The 22,087-nt window shown below is 36.9% G+C and overlaps 1 protein-coding gene across 1 annotated transcript in view; it reads left to right on the top strand.

Annotated features, from left to right (window-relative positions):
• IPO7 (importin 7) overlaps window positions 1-22,087 on the top strand; it is a 71,818-nt gene that overhangs the window by 15,583 nt on the left and 34,148 nt on the right. The window contains exons 2-4 of the mRNA XM_007955017.2: window positions 9,155-9,236; window positions 12,533-12,686; window positions 13,060-13,218. Coding sequence (XP_007953208.1) covers window positions 9,155-9,236; window positions 12,533-12,686; window positions 13,060-13,218 — 395 coding nt within the window. The remainder of the gene's footprint in view (window positions 1-9,154; window positions 9,237-12,532; window positions 12,687-13,059; window positions 13,219-22,087) is intronic.

Consider the following 22,087-nt stretch of genomic DNA (forward strand, 5'->3'; position numbering starts at 1 on the left):
TCCTTGGGTTTCCAAGGCAGTATCACTACGGAAGTAGATTGCCCAGTCTTCCTTCTGAGGAGTGGCTGGTGGGTTTGAATCGCCAACCTCCTGGTGCCTTAGCCGCTACGAAACCAAAGCTTCCATTTTTCTATTCTACTGTTTTGTGCATTAAAGACACATGTGTGGCAATAATGAACACCAAAGTCCCTCACGGACCCTCTAATGCATGTAGAAAGGAAGCTTATGCAGGAAAGAGGAGGTGTGGTCTCCCTGAGATGTTGGGGTGCTGAGTGGAGAGAGGGTAGGGGCTGGAATGAGGCCAGTGCCCTGAAAGTGGCTGCCCTTGGGGCCACAGAGGAAGCTGAAGCCAGGGGTCTGGCCCCAGCTCCCAGCCCCAAAGAGTAGCAGGGACAGGCTGGGTCTGTCAGAAGGAGCCCTGAGACAGGACACTTGGGTACCTGGGGCCTGCAGAACTGACTATCACTTGTATAGTCCCTTATCCTTCCTAGATGCCCCTTCCTGAGCAGGCATAGGTGAGGCCAGGGCAGGCTACGTGGGTGGGGTCGGGGTAAATGGCTGGCAGTACTTGGAGTTTAAGGTCAAGGTCAGAGGCCAGGCCGGGCCATCAGAGTCTCAGAGGAAGCTCTGGATTGTCAGTTCTCGTGGGGACTTAGAGTAGAGTGGAGCAGGGCCTCCCTGCCAGAGGATGGTTGAGTAAGGGGCTGGCAGGAGGACCCAGTGTGTAGTGTGTACCCCCTTCCCCAGGGCACCTAGGCCCCCCCCAACAAAGCCACTAAGGGCATTTTGGGGTCATTGAGGGGATGAGCCAGAACCCCCTGTCCTGAAAATACCCATCTTGAAGATGTGAGGGCAGGAGAGGGATGGCACCCTGGGAATGGGGAGGAGGGCAGTGCTTGGAATACTTGGTTCTAGAAGACTGGGGGTGGGAGTCTTTCTCTGTGGGCAATATAGGGGCCATGCTCTCCTGAGGCAACATGGGTGATGTGGCAGTGGCAGGTGATCTCAGCAGAGGCCTGGCAGGATATTCACAGTACAGGTGAGGGGCTGAGGTGATGTTGTAGACACCTCAGTTTTGCATAATGTCAGTTTTTGCATAATGACCAGGTCTTTGGACTCTATGTCCATAAGTGAGGAGTGGATGTAATAGTTTTCCATCCATTACGTTTTATAGTCATTTATCCTTTAATTACTTCCTTCATACTGCTTCAAGACTTCATCTTCATTTAGCATAAATCTGATAGTGTAAAAAGTTTTCCAAAAATTCTACACTTAACACAGCTTACACTCTGCATTTTTGCCTTCCATTTTCATTTTCCTAATTTTCTCTTTAACCCATAGTTTTCCTATTATCTTTTCTCCCCATCTCTTTAGGATCTGACTTGAAATTTTACCTGTTAACCCAGTTAGAATTAGTCTCATAACCTACCTTAGAGTGATTTTTTAAAATCTCTATAGTGTCTGTAAGTAGTAGTAAGTGGATCGAGTTGGGGTTGTTTCAGAATTTTGAGGGGATGGATTAAGGGTGAATGGTGAAATTATCTGGGTTGATGACAGATAATGAGAAAATAAGTTGTCTAGAAAGGTGGGGTTTTTGTGTGTATGTGTGGTGGTTAGCAGCTTTTAAACTCATGTATTATGAGTTTTAGCCCTATTTAATGATGTTTAGGAGCTCTGGTAGCATAGTGCCTAAGGCACTTGACTGCTAACTAGAAGGATGGCGGTTCAAACCCACCAGCCAGTCCTCAGAAGGAAGGTTGGGCAATCTTACTTCTCTAGTGATATCGCCTCAGAAACCCAAGGAGTGGTCACTATGAGTCAGATCTGATTCAACAGCAGTGCGTTTTTTAATGATGTTTAATGATCCATCTATCTGTTGCTTCAGTTGTCCTGGTTCTCTCTTTGTTAGAAGGTAGGAGATCACAGAGGAGACTAAGCCTATAATTAGTGACTAACATCCAGAAGTTATATTCATCTTTCATTCAACTTAAAGATCTGTAGTAGTGTTTTATGAGGCATGTATTACTATTTGCTAAACTATTGAGAATAATTACCCAAATTATGAAGGTTTTTTTGTGATAAAGATTTATACTAGTGATATTTTTAATCATAAAAATACTAAAGATAATATGTGATCATTTGGTATACCCAAGAATGCTGGAAAGTTGTTAGAGATCACTTAATGCTTGAAAGAATTTTTTTCCTCATTTGTAGAGTTAATAATATATGCCTTTTTTTTTTGTGATTGGGGTGAAATATATCTTTTTTTAATCTGCTTTATAATTAAAAATATGTGCTTTCTCCTTTTTAAATTTTAACTTTATTGATGTATAATTTGCATTGTATAAAATTCATTTAAGTGAAATTCAATGATTTTTAGAAAATATATCAAGGTATACAACCATCACCACAGTCCGATTTTGGAACATTTCCAATACCCTGATAAAATTTCTTATCCCAGTTTATAGTTAATCCCCGTTTCAGCCCCCAACTTCAAGCAAGCAACCAATAATGTACTTTCTGTCTCAATTTTCTTGGGAGTCTTACGTTTGGTATTTAGTATTACTTTAAGTCTATTTGTTAACTCTCTAAAAGGCTTTCTCCAGGGATTTCAGCTGGGTTGAAGATATATACACAGCAGGTTAGGTTTGCTCCCCTGACAGAAATACCCTTTATTCTTTCTCTTGGTGAGGTTAGCTGTCTTGAAAGTAACACTGTTGCCCTCCATTGCCCTTGTTTTGTTTACACTTTTTTTTTCTTTTTTACGGCAGTGAAATTAACTTGAAATAATTTTTATCACCCCATAAGGAAACCCCATACCCACTAGCAATCACTTCCAATTTCCCTTAAGACCCCCCCCCCCATCCTAGGTGCAAAAATGGCAGGGAGGCCACATGTTCTGACCTCCTGTAACCCTACAAGAGGAAGGCAGAATCACCATCAATAGCCCAAGGCCTATTACTGCAAGGCCGCACATGCTGCCTCCCTCCAGCCCTTTCTCCAACCCTTCCTCCCAAAGCACCCTCCACCTCTCTCCTGGGTTCGATAATTCGCTGCAGTGGCCACGCAGAACTCAAAAATTACGGGGTTTATTAGGGAAACACCAGGCTACAATTCAAGTTCAGGAAAAGCACTCAGTCTCTCTCCCAGCCCACTGTCTCTCAGCCAAGTCTCTCACAGTCTCTCCCCCAGCAGTGCATGTCCCTCGGTGTCTTACTCAGCAACGCGTGTCTCTTATGTCTCTTTCCCAGCAACACGTGTCTCTTTCAGTAGCACGTGTCCCTTTCAGCAGCACGTCTTCCTCAACCAGCAGTCAGAGAGTTCTGCCTCCAGGAGGCCTCCTTTTGAGCCCGGCAGGGTGGTCAAACTAGCCAATCATAGTATCAGAACTCTAAGCACCTGAGAGAGAGTGGGCACCTCCCAGAACATTGTTTTGTGCCATTCCCAACGGAAATACTCCAGGTGGACAACTTCAGCAATCAGAAGCTCCTCAGTTGCTCATAGAAAATCCCACCTTGGAGTTTACAAAGACTTATGGGTAGAAAAGCCACACTAAGTAATTTACTACACCACATTAGGCAACCAGCAGTCTGATTTTTTTGTCTATAGATTTGGCTATTCTAGACAGTTCATATAAATAGAATCATACAATATGGGATCTTTGTGACTGGCAGCTTTTACTTGCCATGTTTTCAGTGTTTATCCATGTTATAGTATGTGTCAGGACTTTATTTCTTTTTAATGCCAAATAATATTTCATTGTATGAATGTAGCACATTTTACTCATCCATTCATCGTTTGGCAACACATGGGTGGTTTCCATTTAGCTGTTATGAATAATATTGCTATGAACATTTGGGTAAAAATGATTTTGTTGACTTTTCAGAATTGAGGACTAACTTACATACAGTACAAAGCTCAAATAATGATACAGCTCAGTGAATTATTACCTAGATCAAGATAAATATATGTTTATATATACATACATAACCAAACCCACTGCCATTGAGTTGCGTTTCCAAGGCAGTAAATCTTTACGGAAGTAGATTGCCCCATCTTCTTCCATGGAGTGGTTGATGGGTTTGAACCACCAACCTTCTCTGGTTAGCTGTCATATGCCTTAGGCACTGCACCAAAAAAAAAAAAAAAAAAAAAATATATATATATATATATATTCATTGGCCTTAAAAGTTCCCTTGAGAGACTCTTAGTTAGTACTCCTCTCCCTGTGGGTTACCATTGTTCTGATTATATTCGCCTGGCCTTGAACTTCATATGAACAGAATCACATGCTTTATATGCAGGAAGTCTGATTTCTTTCTCTCACCAGGTTTTTAGATCTGTGTTGCTTGATTGTATAGGCTGATTTGTTTTGCTGTGTAGTATTTCATTGAACCACAGTTTATCCATTCACTTGTCAAAGGACATGAATTACTGTGGGCATAGATGGCACTCGTTTCTCTTGGATCTATAGCTAAAGGTAAAATTGCCATGGAAGAAAGGCCTGGCAATCTACTTTTATAAAGATTATAGCCAAGAAAACCCTGTGGGTCAGTTCTACTCTGTCCAATTGGGTTGTTAGGAGTCAGAATCAATTAAATGGCAAATGGTTTTGTTTTGTTTTCTATGATAGGTGAATGTTAGAAACTGCCAGTTTTCTAAAACAGTTGTACTGTTTTCTACACTTACCAGCACTGTTTGAGAACTGCACATTCTTACCAGCATTTTGGTGTATTACGTGTATTTCAGAATAGATAATTCTTTTGTCCAGTAGTACTAATCCTATTATAATTTGCCTATACATATTCTTCACTCATTTTTCTTTTGGCATGATTAACTCTGTCATATGTTACAGATATTGTCCCTTTTTTAATTGCCTTTTTTTTTTTTTTTTTTAAGTTATACTGATTTTGGGAGGGTATATAATAAAAGTTTTAATTTTTTATCTGTGTGATTCTAAAACTGTTTTGGTGTTGCGGATAGGCATCCCCTGTTAAGATGATAAAAATATAATACTCTTACGGTTTTAATTTTTGTATCTGAATCTTAAGAAATTAAAAGTTAATAAATTTAAGTTCCATTGTTCACATAACGTTTATGGAGTACCTGTTGTGCCATGGGAAGATCAGTGAAAAGCATCATATGCTTGCTTTTAATTCATATAAAGGTAGCTACATATGTGTCCAGCTAACAACAGCAGTAATGGTTGTGGTTTTTGTTACATTAACAAGACTCTTAAATATAAACCAACAACTCATATGGGGTTCCAATCATAGGAAGTAATCTTTCCAACCCAGAAGAAAAACTTCTGTGTTGGGAAGAGAATTCATATATTCAGAATCTCATATGCTGTATTTTATGTATGATTTAAGGAACTAAAGGGTAATTTGGTTATAGTCCATTTATGTCAGAGTGACTTTATACCATACTCTTGGCAGAAGATGAGATTCTACTGCATATAGATATATAAAGAACATAACCTTTGTTAGGTCTTGATATTTGCTGAAATACTTTCCATATGTTATTTTATTTATTCCTTACAACCATCCTGTGGAGTAGATTTTATTACACTCATTTTGTAATTGAGACTTAGACTTGCTGAATCAACTTGGCAAAGGTTAACAAGCTAGGAAATGGCATAATGTAGCTGTACAAAACTAGGAGGACTGTCTTTACTCTGACAGTCCAATCCAGGATTTCACAATTTGATGTACCTTATCCAGGAGATAAGATAGATACTGTAATATAAATGACTTGAAAAGTACCATAATAGTATGGATAGTAGTGTCCTTTGTGGGTTCATCTGTCTGATTTCTAAATATAAATACTCTTTCTCTTACTGTGTGATCACATCTGCTTCCAAGGCTTTATTTGTTGGTGCTTCATATTGTATATCTTAAGTGCCAAGTATTATATGAGGAACTGTGTATATATTTAGGCCGTACTCTCAGTGGAGCTTAAAGTCTAATTCATGGGAGAGGTAGACATTAAACCAGTCTATAAATAATATTACAAGTATGTGATAAATATTGATGAAGAAAAATATTGAGTATTATGAGAGTAATAGGAAGCCCTAAGCTTGAGTGATCAAACAGTAAAGGCTTCTTTAAGGAAATAATGTTTAAGCTGAGACCCAAAGAATGCAAACTGGCAACCAGTTTGAGGTGCGGTATTGTAGGCAAAAAGTCACAGCCCTGTGCAGAGACTGTGAATGGGGTAATGTTTCTTTCTTGTTGAAAGACTCTAAGGTTGGTAAGGCAGAGTGAACAGTGAGAAAGTTATCTTTAAATTAGGCTGAAGAAATAAATAGAGAGGCAAGATCATAGCTGTATATAGGCTTTGAGAAGGACTTGGGGTTTTGTTGTAAGTGCAGTAGAAAATTGTTAAAAGGTTTGTGTAAAAAAGATTGATTTACAGTTTTAAAAGATCATTGGCTGCTAAATGGAGAATGGTTGGCAGTAGTTCAATTAAGAGGGATGATAGTCAATTGGACAAGTGTGGCAGTGTTAATGGGAATGAAGAAAGTGGATGTATTAAATAAAACAGTTTGAATATAGAAATGACGGGACTTGATGTAATGAACTGAAGAATGAAGAAGTGGAAGTGTTAAAGATGACATTCAGGTTTTTGACATCAACTCTGAGGATAGTGTTGGGGGAGGTGGTACAGGCAGTAGAATAACAGGTTTTTAAGGGAAGAGATGTTTTAAACATAGTAATGTAAAGTTAAAGGAACTCTGGTGGTGTAGTGGATAAGGCACTTGACAGCTAACCAGAAGGTCAGCAGTTCAAATCCACCAGCTGCTCCGAGGAAGGAAGATAGGGCTATCTACTTCCATAAGGATTTACAGCCTCAGAAACCCAGTGGGGGTTGCTATGAGTCAGAAATTACTCGGTAGCAGTGAGTTTGTTTTTTTCTTTTCTTCTTTTTTTTTTAATGTAAAGTTTGAGAAGTCTGTGAGAGAATGAGGTAGAGAGGTTAAATGGCCAGGTCTGTTAATAATGGTCTGGCCTGGAAATACGCATTTAGCTTATAGATAGTATTTACAGACATGGGACTGAGGTCAATTAGGGAGTGGAAAAGAAAAGCTAGCCTATGACTGAGTCCTAGTGAATTCTGACACTGATAGAGAAAACAGAGTGTGGGGAACCAATAAACAGACCTAAGAAGGAGAAACCCATTGCAGTTGAGGTGATTCTGACTCATAATGGCTTTACAGGACTGTAAGAGTAGACTTGCCCCGTAAGGTTTCCAAGGTTGTAAATCTTTATGGAAGCAGTCTGCCACATCTTTCCCCTGTGGAGTGGCTGGTGGCTTTGGACCACTGACTCCTTGGTTAGCAAGTGAGCACTTGGTTAAGCAACCACTGCACCTCCAGGGCTCCTTCTGAGAAGGAGTGAAGTAAGGAAAAATGGTATACTGAATGCTGAAAATGGAAGTATGTTTTAAGAATGTGATGGTATTAATCTATTCATTGCCAGTCAGATATCTCAGTTTGAGTACTGGAAAGGGTAAGTATGTCCCCTTTCACCTGACTATCTTCTTTTCAGGTATCAAGTTTAGGTATTACTTCTAGGATGCTTTTCCTAACCTGTTTCCTCAAGTCTTTGTTAGGAGATTCTCTTTTTGATTCTTTTATTGTGCTCTCTACTTATTCCATTATATTTTATTGAAATTACCTATTTGATTATCTTCTATTGCTTCAGTAAAAAGAGATCATGGACCCAGTTCTCAGTTTCTTAGTATTTTGTACAAAGAACTCCTTAATAAATATTTTTGGAGTGAATAAAGTATTACTCTGTGTTCTAGTATGCAAGAAATTTTTATATCCACAAGGAAAATTTTCTACTTGTAAAAATATGTTTCTTTTTTTTATTTTTATTTTTGCAGTGAAGAATGTGTTTTTAAAATGTTTGGAAAATGTCTATAAAGAAGAAACAAATACAAATCACAATTTTATTCATGTACAGAAAAATACTAAAACTTGGGCTGGAAGGAGACTTCATTATATGGTTATGTTAGGAGAGGAAAATAGAACTGGGAAAACATACAAGAAGATCTTTAACTTGAATGTATCTGTTCTTTTAAAATATTAGAAGCAAATATGACAGATTTAGGAATCTTAATGTAACTTATTTTGTACTGTTGATGAAAGTGATCTAGGTCCATAGTGCACAATTTAGAAAGTAGATAATGTGTTAATAATAGATCTTAATAATTCCACAACCCTAAAGATAACTTAGCAATTCTAATGTATTCTTATTTTTTTGTATACATTGCATTGCATATTCATGTATTTATTAAATTGTGATCATATGATTTGTACCTTTTATTTTATGTTCAAAGCTGTTGGTTTTTAACTTTCTCTTAAAATATAACATGCATACAGAAAAGTGATCCTAAGGTATAATCCATTGTCATCTAGTCAAATTTGACTTAGAGTAACTCTATAGGACATTATAGAACTGCCCCAAAGCGTTTCCAATGCTGTACCTTTATGGAAACAGACTGTCAACATCTTTTCACCCGTAGAGTGACTAGGAGATTCAAACTGCTGACCATTCTATAACCACTGTATCATGAGGGCTACTTCATAAAGATACAGTCTATTGATTTCTGCACATTGAACACACCTATGTAAAACAGCAGCCATATCAAAATGTAAAACTTTAACATCTTTGAAACCACTCTCCATAGCTATTAATTTTTGTGATTTAGTTCGTGCCTTGCAACTTAACAGAACACCTCTATGGAACAATTATTTCTGAATTGGGGAAATAACTATCACAAGAGGATTTTGTTTTTGAACTGCTGCACTAAATGTAGGTTAAGAATATTAGCTATGGTAGATGAAAAGTGCAGCAATATACAGGCAAATGCAAAATGTTTTAGGAGTTAGATTATTAAATTAGTTTGAGTTCACCTTGTGAAATCATGGTGGACAGGTTTTAGTGAAGCTTCAGACTAAGACAAACTAGCAAGAAAGGCCTGGTGATCTACTCCAAAAATTAGCCAGTGAAAACCCCATGAAGGAAATAGGAATGAGAACAACTTGTTGAGTAGAAGCCAAGCAGTAGAAGAATACTGAAATTCCTTGGCTCTGATATTTTAAAATATATGTATTTACAGAAACTTAAAATCTGTTTCTTTGTAGGCACACAAGTCTCTGAATTTTGTGTCAACGCTGCTTCAGATAACTATGTCGGAACAACTGGAATTACCTGTGAGACAGGCAGGCAAGTTTCTGAATTATTTTCTTGAGTTTTTGTAAATACACTGTTTAAAAGGTTCTTGGCTGAATATCAGAAGTTCTTGAGTTGACCCTTCAGTGATTTACTTCTCTGAGCATTGGTTTGCCCTCAGGTGTATACTACAAATAGCAAGTGCCTTGATATTTGGTGGCAGAGTTTAAAGAACTAATATATTTAGTTGAAGTAAAAGAATGATGCTCAGCTTTTGAGCTAGTCCCTCAAAATGTGAAAACATGGCATTCACATCTTTAATTTCTTCTCTTTATTTTCAAATGTGTTCATTTTGTTATGGAAAATACAAAAAGTACCAATGATTTCACCATTCTTAAGAAACCTTATATTTGGTATTATTTCTTGTTCTTTTTCCCTGTGCTTTAAAAAAGATTTTCTTTTATTTGTGCTCACTTAACATTGTATAGAATTTTTTTTTTTTTAACAATCTTAGTCTTCATATTTTAAAGCTAAGTAGTCTACTAAAATACCCTATATGCAATGAACCATTTCTCAGTTGTTGTTGTTGTTGTTGTGTGCTGTCAAGGCAGTATCTCTATCGAAGCAGACTGCCCAACCTTCCTTCCGAGAAGTGGCTGGTGGGTTTGAACCACCAGCCTTCTGGTTAGCAGTCAAGTGCCTTAGGCACTATGCTACCAGAGCTCCTTAGTAAATAAATAGATGGATGTAAATTGTTTGTCATTTCTTTTAAAGCCAATATTAGCATCACTGTGATAGAATTTAGTAATTTCATTGGACCATGATCAGCAACAAATCTATTTTTATAAAATTTCTAATGTAGTAGAGAAGGGATGCTGTCATTTCTCTTACTAGTGAAGTTGACATTTTCCCTTTTGGTTAGCTTTTAGATAAGCTTTTTAGATAGCTTTTATAAGGGGTCTTAACATATTCTAGAAATTTGTGTATTAGCAAAATTAAATTATACTAGAAAATTGTTTATCAGTATGTATAAACCAGTAGCAGTTTGTCAAGTTTTAAAAAATATAATCATTAACATAAAATTTGTACCCTTGCAATAATTGAATCTACCACCTATCCATCACTTTTGTTGTACTGTGGTGGCTTGTTTGTTGCTGTGATGTTGGAAGCTATGCCAATGGTATTTCAAATGCCAACAGGGTCACCCTTTGTGGACAGGTTTCAGTGAACCTTCCAGACTAAGATAGACTAGCAAGAAAGGCCTGGTGATCTACTTCCAAAAATCAGCCAGTGAAAACCTTATGAATCAGAACGGAATATTGTCCTATGTAATGATGGAAGATAAGTTCCCTAGGTTGAAAGGCACTTAAATTACACAGTGGCTGCATTGTTAGACTCAATTGTGAAGATGGCGTAGGACCAGCAATTTTTTATTCTGTTGTACATGGGGTTGAGGTTGCTATGAGTTGTAGCTGACTTATGGCAACTCATAATAACTGTAATTGAATAATGCTCTATAATTGATAGCATATGGAAATTTCATCTTTGTAGTCATCAAATCCAAGCATTCTAGATGGGTTATATTATGAATCATGAAGTAGTACAATTCCCAGTTGTTTCTGTTCTATTGGGCCAGGTTTTTTTTAACAAAAAAACTTCTGAAATACTGGCTCAAAATTGTACAAATAAGTACCTATATTGTGTTCCTTTATCCATTATGATGGAAAAGAGTGCTCAAAGGCTACATCCAGAAGATGCAGGGGCTGCATCAAGTATTAATGTTGATCTTTGTTCTATTTTAGATCTGAGAACTCCAAATTCTGTAATATGTCAGTCCCACATACTGAGTCAGTGTTCTTTTATATTATACATATAGGTTATCTCAGAACTTTTGTTGAAAGGTTATTATAAAGAACGGTCTTACTCTTGTTTTGAAATCATAAAAGATGGGATATTATTTTAATTCCCAAGATAAAGAAAAGTGTAAATCCCAGTTATATTAGTTATCCTTATTTAAATAGAATTAAGATTCTGATTAAGAGTTAATTCCTAATCAGAGGAGAAGAGCCAGTATTTTGGAGAATTTAGAAATTAATTTATTTTTATAATAACTTTGCAAAGTACATTTGTGATTGAACATTTCTGTTTAACTTTTTCTCTTTGTTTCTCTTTTTGAGAGGACTGGAAGAAAAAGCATTGTTAGCAGTTCAGATTTTTCCATATCATCAATTTGAGTTAACTTTGTTAAAATTGATAGCCATTGATTTAGACTCTGTGGCAACCCCATGTGTGCAGAGTAGAATTGCACTCCATAGGGTTTTCAAGGCTGTGATCTTTTGGAAGTAGTTTGCCAGGCTTGTCTTCTGATGTGTATTTGGGTGTGTTTGAACCATCAGCATTTCAGTTAGTATTCCAGCCCTTAATTGTTTGGCCACACAGGAAGTCCTACTTTGTTAAATAAGCCAAAAATCAAACCTTTTACTGCTGAGTTAATTCAGACTGTTAGCAACCCCACAAAGGAGAACATATCTGTCCCATAGCGTTTCTAAGGCTGTAATCTTTAGAGAAGCAGGGTGCTCCATCTTTTCCCCACAGAGGGCTGGTGGATTCAAACTACCGCCCTTTCAGTTAGCAGCCAAGTGGTTAACCAGCATCACTAGGAGCAGTGTGCAAACGTAGCAGTATGATTGTTGACATAGGAAATAGTAGTCTACAATTTTTATAATAATAATAAATTCTATAAAATAACATGAATTGAAATATTTGGATTTAAACCTTTATATTCTGGTTTTTGTTTTTTTTTCTTATTTTAAGGAAAAATAACAGCCTTTATGTTACTATTTTAATCATAGAAGCTATATGGGTACAGTATGTGTAAATAATTTTTTAATACATTTTATTGAAATAAATTTATGTACAGTGAAACACAAAACTAAAGTGACATGGGTCATTGCTTCCCCAACCCCCCAAGTGTTCCCTCCGTTCCCACCCCTGATAACCATGTGTAAATGATTTTGTCTTTAGAGGCTTCATTTGGAAAACTGATTTAGTAAATACTTTCTATAGACAGCAGGAAAAAAAAAGTGGTATGAGTATATGAGATGTAAAAAGTAACAATTTTGTTTATAATTTGTCTGCAGGCTTTGTGTTTGATAGTAACTTTGTGGGTAAATTGTTGTAGTTGAGAGTATTCTATTGATATTTTATAATCAACTTTTGAAAGAATGGATTGTGGTGTTTTGTGTGTGAAAGAGTAGTGATTGGTCTGAAAAAAATCACTGAAGTAGGCACACGGGATATTTACAGTTCATCAGAGTAAACTTTTCTTGTTAAACTGGTCTATATTTTAGGTGTTATATATTTGAAAAATATGATAACACAGTATTGGCCTGATCGAGAAACAACACCAGGGGATATATCCCCTTATACTATTCCAGAAGAAGATCGACATTGTATTCGAGAAAATATTGTAGAAGCCATTATCCACTCTCCTGAACTCATAAGGTATATATGTATTTTTCAACTTACTGTAGCATTTTGATGTGTGAAAGCTTCTATTTTTACATGATTTTGAAGAATTTTAAGTAATAATTAAGTCGATGTTCTTAAATGAGATTTCTCATTCTCAGTTGATGGTAGTCAGGGATAAAAAAATAGAACACTTCCATTCATAAAAAATTTGGTAACTTTTTTAAAATCAGGAACAGTTTTTGATGAGTGACTTATTTGGAGTCATCTGCAGTCTATATAAATTCAAATATCGGACACTTATTTTAAACTAGGTTTGGTGTAAACAGCCATTTTCTATGTGTGTGTTAGCAAAATTTTATCTATGTAGCATTTCTTCCTCCTTATTGTTTTATTTTTGCACTTAAAGGGTACAGCTTACTACATGCATTCATCACATCATCAAACATGACTATCCAAGCCGCTGGACTGCCATTGTGGACAAAATTGGCTTTTATCTTCAGTCTGATAACAGTGCTTGTTGGCTAGGAATTCTTCTCTGCCTTTATCAGCTTGTGAAAAATTATGAGTAAGTGTCTCTCTCCATTCCTGCAGACTTTTGAGAATGTAAGAAAATGTAACCGATTTGTCTTAACATCTAAAATTGCATTTGGTATATATTTTTAAAGTTAGTGAATTACATGTTAATTTCAATTTAGTATTTTTACAAAGTTATCTAAAAAATTGGACTCCTTAATATGTGCTGTCAAAGGGCTTCAGATAAGCTGTTTTAGAATGTGAAAGGTGATCAAAGTACACTGAGAAGTAGTGCTCTTTATTCTTTCTTTCTGTGAATTTTTATCCTAATTTGGGTTGTTAAGTTTCACGAACCTACTTCTAATTCTTTGAGAAGAGTATGTTGGAATTTCATGTCTTTTAAAAATGAATGTGTTCTGAGGGCTTCACACTCACCTGTTCATAGTGTTTACACATTTGAGCAAATTATAGTTGACATAAATAATTAATATCAGTAAAAAAGATTTTTAGGCCAAATAATCACTTTTAGGTCAGAGTTTAGGCATTAGAAAAAATTCTCACCTTGGAAGTTGAAGTGTAGCACTAAGAATGGTAAGCCATATGTTGAAGGGATTTTCTTAGTTGTGTGGTGAAAAATAATGAAATCAGTAGGCACTTGAAAGTTTTGATATGGGGAAATTATGAAGAAGGCATGAGGAAGCATTTTACACCGTGGTGGTGACTTTATTTCCTGTCCTAACAGCTAGACAAGGAGTTCTGGTAGCATAGTGCCTAAGGCGGTTGACTGCTAACCAGAAGGCTGGTGGTTGAAACCCATCAGCCACTCCTCAGAAGGAAGGTTGGGCAATCTACTTGTGTACTGATACCGCCTCTGGAACCCAAGGAGAGTTCGCTATGAGTTGGGGCCGACTCAACGGCACATAACAACAACAACAACAGCTACACAGATGCCATTGTGAACACTCTAACTCTGAGACTGTTAGTTAGCCTCCAATACTCCTTTTGGGCCTACCTCAAAGTAGCTGATGAACTGCTGCTTTTGTTCGGAGCAGGAGAGGACTATACCATTTACAGCATTGGTACTGGTGTTTTCTTGTGTTCCCACCAGCTACCCATCTTCCTGCTAAGGAATGTTCCAGCTGTTGCTTCAACCTCTGTCAGAGTGCCAGTTGCTATAGCTCTGGTAAGTGAGTGACTAAAATTAGAGAGAATAACAATAAGTTGCCATTATCATTGAGGAAGTTCAAGTCTCTCCTGGCCTCTAATCTTAGCAGGAGAGAGTGTGACAGGGATTTTAAATAGGAGGCTGCTACAATATTGGAATTCCAGTTCATTCAGCCAGTGTTCATTTGTGGAGCACAGGTGTTCACAAGGGATCTGTGTGGAGTGGACTAAAGCAGTTCTAAGAAAATTCATGGAGAAATCGGAAGTGGTGGTGGCCTTCAGGAGCATAGATCCTTGGGAAATGCTTGTCAGTTGAAGGAGCACAGAAATAAATTTATGAGGAAAGCATGTCATATCGTATAGAGTAATATGAACAAAGAAAAGTACAGAGGTGGAAATGAGATACTTTCTTCAGTTAGTAGTGAGGAGGCCATTGAATGGTATGTATAATTTCTGCTGAGAAGTTGGGGATAATTTTAGACTGTTAAATTGGGGTTATCTTAAAGAGGATTTTGAATGTCATGATGGGGAGTTTGGATGTGATCTTTTAGGGTTTTTTTTGTTTGTTTGTTTTTAACAGAAAAATTATGTACTAGTATTGAAGGATTTCCTTTGAGTGTGGTCACCAGTTTGGCACATCATAGTCTTATAGTAGTAGGCATTTGTTAGTGTCAATCACGTTTTCATGCTTTCAGGAACTTTCAGGTCTTAAAGGATAGTAATTTAGTACCATAATTTACTTTCTTACTCATTAGCTTAGATGAAAAATTAGTAAGATTTGTTTTATACTCAATTATACAAAGTCTCTATTTTATACTTTATATTGTTAGAGATTGCAGTAGTAAGAAAGCACATTCTGTGACAATATCACTAAACTCCCAGTCCACTACTCAGTGTAGTGGGGAAGCTACCAAAACCAAAAAACCAAACCCACTTGATTCTGACTCGTAGTGACTCCCATTGGGTTTCTGAGGTGGTAAGTCTTTACAGAAGTAGATTGCTCTGTCTTCCATGGAGTGGCTGATGGGTTTGAACCACCAGTCTTTTGATTATCAGTCAAATGCCTTAGACCCTGTGCCACCAGAGCTGCATATAATGGGGAAGCTAGGAGAGAAGAATACCTAATGACTATTCAAAACCTCTTCTGGGTTGGATAGGTAGAAAGAACTGTATACTATAGTTCTCACCTTTCTTGTTAAGGGGAATTTTGTGTATAATTACAGTTTCTTTAATCAGATTGGAGAGTTCAAATGGTTTCTATCTATAAATTGTTATTGTTTTATTGACTCACAGAAAGGTACAGGTCACCTTTTAAGATGTTTGTTAGGTGTAACTTCACAACACTTTAAAATAATCTTGTCAGTTAATCATGTTAATAGTCTTTAACAATAATTGTTAGTTGAACATTTTACTTGGTCTTTTTTATTCCTGGCAATTTACTTTGGCTCCCTTTTTAACTAGTATCTAGTTAAAAGAATCTATTTTAAAGTATCTATTTAAAAGAATCTAGTTTTCTAGGAAAGGCTACCTTTACCTTTTTAAAAATATGTTGAGATATTAAATTCTTAAATACATTTTCTCCCTGAAGAAGGCTGTTGTTGGGTGCCATTGAGACGGTTTTCACTCCGTAGCAACTCCATGGGAAAAACTGCCCCATTGGGTTTTCTTTGCTTTTATCTTTTTTGTTGTTGTTGTTGTTTGTGATTTGGGTGAAGATTTGCAGAGGAAATTCACTTTCCATACAACAGTTCACATACACTTTGTCTCATGACATTGACCACAGTTTCCACAATGCAACAGCTCCCCTCCCACCTCCTCCCTACAGTTACCTCTTCCCAGTGTCCATCCCTCCATGCACTCTTGCCTCCTGAGCTGTCTAGGTTGTTTCCATCTTTTGACTATTGTAAATAGTGCTGTGATGAACATGGGTGTGCATATATCTGTTCTTGTCATGGCTCTCACTTCTTTAGAGTATATACCTAGTAATGGAATGGCTGGGTCAAATGGTATTTCTAATTCCAACTTTAGAAGGAATCGCCATATTGTCACTCCTGCTCTCTTATAGTTGCCACATGCTTGATACATCTTTTACCAACCTTTGATTTTTAGTCTATTTTTGCCTTTATCTGTAAGGTGTGTCTCTTGGAGGCAGCATATTGATGGGTTTTATTTTCTTGTCCAGTCCAAGTTCTGTAACTACAGTCTTTTCCCTCTTTTTGTTTGTAGTTGTCCTCACTTTCCAATTGATGTCTGTGGTTCCCTGTTTATACTCTTGTAAGCTTATTTTACTTTGGATATATCCATAGCTGTGGTTTCTGGGTTATGTCATCTTGTGTGTTAATGGTCGGTTGTTATTTGCTATTTTTGTTTTTCTGTTCAAAGGACTCCCTTTAGCATCTCTTGTAAGGTCAGTCTGGTTTTAACAAATTCCCTTAGTCTCTGCTTATCTGGAAATCTCCTAATTTCACCATCATATTTGAGGGACAATTTTGCTGGGTATTATAATTCTTGGTTGAAAATTTTTCTCTTTCAGGGTTTTATATATACCATCTCATTGCCTTCTCACTTGCATGGTTTCTGCTGAGAAATCAGAGCTTATTCTTACTGGCTGTCCTTTGTAGGTAACTTTTTGTTTTTCCCGTGCTGCTTTCAGGATTCTTTCTTTGCCTCTGGATTTGATGAGTTTGATGATCATGTGTGTTGGTGATTTTCTCTTGGGGGCTATCTTGTTTGGGGTTCGTTGGACTTCCTGAATGAATATATTCCCCTCTTTCATCATATCAGGGAAGTTCTCCTCCAGCAAATCTTGGACAATTTTCTCAGTGGTTTTGTTTTTCTCTTCCTGTTCTGGAATTCCAATGACACGTAAGTTATTCCTTTTGATGGTATCCCACATGAACCTTAAGCTTTCTTCATTTTGTTTTGATTTTTTTTCTGATTGATTCCTTTCCAAAGAAGTATTCAGATATTTGTCTTCAGTCTTATTAATTCTGTCTTCCATTGCATCAGTTCTACTCCTTTGCCCTTCCAATGTGTTATCTATTTCTGACAATTTAGTATTAATCTCCTGGATTTCTATCTGTAGATTTAGAATCATTTCTAATTTTTCATTTATTTTGTCATTTTGTTCTTATATTTTCTTCCAAAATTCTTTTAAGGTTTTTTCTGTGTTTTCTTTGGTCTGTCTCTCAATCCTTTGAAGACACGTAAAGATAATTCTTTTGAATTCCTTATCAGAGAGTTCCAATGCTGCTGCTTCCTCAGGGATGTGTTCTGGGTCTGTATCCTGCTCCCTTGTTTCTACTACTTTATCCTGCTTCTTTATGTGGACTGTGATAGTCTGTTGTCTGCGAGGCATCTTGGTGGTGTTGTATATAGATCTCTGTTAAATGTTTGTGAAGAGCAGCCAAGGGTGATTCAGGCTCTTCTTGGTTGTTTTTTTATCGTTGGCATTTTCATTTCTTGCAGGTCCAGAGTGTCCTTGGGTTTGCTGGAAAGCAGAACCTCTTCTTAAGCCCCTGGAATCTCGGAGAGCGCTGTCTCTTTAAATATCCAAAATGGTCAAGCCGCTTGTAACATTCAAAATGGTGGCACCCTCCGGACCAGCAAAAGTCCACAGCTCAGCCCACCTTTCTCTTCACCTTCTCCGTTTATTCCCCAGCCACCAGAGTAGTCCTCCGTGCAGTCCCTGGCAACAGGACTGATTTTTAGGTTATTTCTTAGGTCCTACCACCACTCGGAAATCTCCAAGCTGTCTGTTCCCTGCCGTCAGGATCGCTGCCAGACCGCAGCTCCGTCTGTCTCCTTTTTTGTTATTTTCATGCAAATTCTTCTGCTAGTTGAGGTTTACTCCACTTCTATATCCTTCCCTTCAAGGCTCAGGGGTCCAGGATTATCTTCTGTGTCTGTGTTAATTGGTTTCCCTTTTCTTTGTTGAAGAGGGTCTGTGCAGTCTTTCTGCCTAGTCTGCCATGTTACTGGAACTCTCCACTGTTATCTTTGCAGAAGCAGATTGCCAGGTCTTTTCTCCTGCAGAGCTGCTGAGTGAGTTGGAACCATCAACTTTTCAGGATATTGGTCTGTAATTTTCTTATTGTGTGGTATCTTTGCTTGGCTTTAGTATCAGGGTTATGCATTGGCTTCATAGAAAGAGTTTGGGAGTATTCCTTTTTTTTATGATCTGAAATATAGTTTGAGTAGTATTGGTGTGAGCTCTTCTCTGAAGGTTTGGTAGAATGCCTCAGTGAAGTTATCCAGGCCAGGGCTTTTTTTTTGTTGTTGGGAGTTTTTATATAATTGTTACTTCTTCAGTCTCTTCTTATGGGTCTGTCTGTAGAAATTTGTTTCCTCTAGCTTTTCAAATTTGTTGGAGTACAGTTTTTCATAGTATTCTGTTATCCTTTTTATTTCAGTTGGTTCTTCTGTAATGTCATCCATCTCATTTCTCTTTTGAGTTATTTGCTTGTTTTACTTTTCTTTTGTCAGTTTGACCAGTGGTTTGTCAATTTTATCGATCCTTTCAAAGAACCAACTTATGGATTTGTTGATTGTATTGTTTTTTTCTTCTCTGTTTCCTTTATTTCTGATCTAATCTTTATTATTTCCTTTCTTCTGTTAACTGTGGACTTTGGCAGCTCTCTTTCTGTTTATTTGAGTTGTAAGGTTAGTGTTTTGATTTTTGCCCTTTTTTGGTGTGTGTTGCTGTAAATTGACCTCTGAATACTACTTTTTCCATGTCCCATAGGTTTTAGTGTTCTCATTCATGTTTGATTCTAGGAATTTTTAAATGTCAACTTGATTCCTTTTGTTACCCAGTAGTTTTTAAGGAAGATGTTATTTAGTTTTCCATGTATTTGATATTTTTCCTTGCTGTTCCTATTACTGATTTCTTCTGTAATAGCTTTTGATTGGTTAAAATGCTTTGTATTATTTTGATGTTTTGGATTTTACTGAGGCTTACTTTGTGGCATAAAATATGGTCAGTTTTGGAGGGTGATCCATGTGCATTGAAAATGAATGTACACTTTACTGCTGTTGAAATGGCATGTTCTGTATGTGTCTATAAGTTCAAGCTTGTTGATTGTGGCATTTAAATTTTCTGTATCTTTGTTCAATTTCTTTGTAATTGTTCTGTTCCTCACCACAAGTTGACAAAATTGAGAAAAGAGTTTGTTTCATATATTTTGGAGCCATGTCATTGGGTCTATATTTATTTATGTTTATATCCTCTTGGTGGATTGACCTTTTAATCGAAGACATTTAATAATGTCTTTCCGTACCTTTTACAGTGGAATTTGCCTTAAAGTATTTTATTGCCACTCCTGCTCTTTTTTGGTTATTGTTTGCATGATACTTTTTTTCTGTCCTTTGAGTTTTAGTTTATTTATGTTTTCGTCTCTGAGGTGTATCTCTTATAGACAGCATATTGATAATTTTTGTTTTTCATCCATTCTGCCACTCTCTATCTCAGGGCCACAGCAGGTACAGACCTGGAAAGCTAGTGAGAGCAAATAGAATCCACAGTACTCAGCAAAGTGTGTCCTCTATGTCCCATTCTCCAATCAGGATTTCTGATCTCTGTTATATACTTAAGGGACCACAGATGTGTATGTGGTCAGATGTTGCCTGACCAGCTATTATACAGTACATGTTGTATAATTCTTGGTTGGCAGTTTTTTTCTTTCAAGGTTCTATACATTTTATCACATTGCCTTCTTGCTTTGCATGGTTTTCGTTTGTCCTGAGCAGCTCTCAATATTCCTTCTTTGTCTTTGGTTTTGCAGGTTTGATTAGGATATATCTTGGTGTCTTTCTTATGGGGTTCTATCCTGTATGGGGTTCATTGAGTTTCTTGATGGGTATCTTCTCATCTTTCATGATATTAGGGAAGTTTTCTGCCAGCAAATCTTTGGCAGTTCTTTGTGTGTGTATTTGCCTCCTCTTCTTCTAGAATTCCAGTCACATAAATTTTTCCTCTTAATAGTGTCCCACATACTTCTTAGGCTTTCTTCATTTCCTTCATGCTTTTTTCTGATTTTCTTCCCTCCATTTGGTGTTGAGGGAGATTGAGTTGTCTATTTCTGAAATTTCACTGTTAATCTTTTGATTTCTAGTTGCTGTTTTTGTATGGTTTCCAATAGTCTATTTTCTTGTTTTGCTTTCCTGAATTCTTCTATTTCTTTGTCTGTGTTTTCCTTGATCTCTTGGAGAACCCTATGTATTAGTCTTTTGAATTCCTCATCAGGCAGTTCCATTATTATTTCTTCTTCCAGGAGGTTTTCTGGTTGTTTATTTTGGTTACTTGCTGGAGCTATCTTGTCCTGCTTCTTTATGTGATTTATTATTACCTGTTGTGTCTGAGGCCTTTAGGTGTTATTATATATATTTTTTTGTTGTTGTATGTTTGTTTGCTGCATACTGTTTTTTTGTTTTGTTTTGATATATCTGAGTAGGTGGGGCATGTGTGCTGCTCTGTTTGCTAGTCTGGGTGCACTGGAGTCTCATAACCTGTCTTGCTAAGATTGTGGCTACGGCTTTGTGTGTGAGCTTAGATCTCTGTTCTCTGCTGTTGCAGGATGACTGAGTATTTGGCTGGCGTTGCTGGTGAGGTGGCTGGAAATGTTGCTTGCTTTGTCTCAGTATGGCTGTGTTGTACAGGTTCAGCTGGCAGGGCGCTGGTGATGCAAAATTCTCTGTGTTTATATCACTCTTTCATTCAGTACTCAGTCTCTTTCTTCAGCCTTACCTTTGATGTTCAGGCTTCCAAAGTTCTCATCTATATCTGATTCACTTGTTTTGTCCAGTCTTTGTTGCCAGAGTGACATTTTCAGGCATCTGACTATGTTACCATCTTGGACTGCCTCCCTAAAAATAAATCAACAGACCTTTTAGCAGTATTCTTGTTCAGGAATTAAAATGCTAAGGTTTATATTTTATATGCAGAAATCTCTCACTTAGATCAGCATTTCCTCATCCATAATCCTAGGAGGAAAATGTAATTCAGAATTTTTCAGGTTTCAGAAAGGTAATAAGGTTAATTTAATACTTGTTATGCGACAATCCCACTAAAATCTGTAGCAGCACCAATAGTCAAACACATCCTTACACCTTTTACAAAGTGTGAATATTGACCTCAAATAGGATAAATGAAGATCATAAATATCCTGTTGAAGTCACATTTTATTGCCACATGAGTTACAGAAGAACGTCTGGCTGATAATGCTTTTAGAGAGAGCATTATAGATGCCACTTCTGCCTGGTTTTGGTATGTAAATTACTTACAAGTAATACTATATAATTATTGTAGCTGCTCAGTTGTACCAGTATTTATAATTTGAGACTACCTAGGTTCATACCTAGATGAGTAATATTGGAAAGAAGTTTAATTTCTCTTTGCCTCAAAGTTGTCAACTATAAGCAAGTGAGGATGCTAATAGAGTTCTTGAAGATTATTGCGCTGATAATAAATGCTGAGTGAATGTTAGATAAATCACCTAAGTTGCTTTAGTTTGTCATTTTATTTCATAGAATGCTTTTTTCTTTCTAGGAATCTAAAGTTGATTAGGAATTATTTGCTTATATTTGTGTGTACAAGGAGGAGTTTTAAACATATATATATCATATATATATATGTTTAAATATATTTTGGAGCCATGTCATTGGGTGTATATTTATTTATGTTTATATCCTCTTGGTGGATTGACCTTTTAGTCGAAGACATTTAATAATGTCTTTCCATATCTTTTACAGTGGAATTT

This window comes from Orycteropus afer, unplaced genomic scaffold (genome assembly GCF_000298275.1).
Source record: "Orycteropus afer afer isolate SDZICR_OR568_19922 unplaced genomic scaffold, OryAfe1.0 scaffold00014, whole genome shotgun sequence".
Lineage (NCBI taxonomy): Eukaryota > Metazoa > Chordata > Mammalia > Tubulidentata > Orycteropodidae > Orycteropus > Orycteropus afer.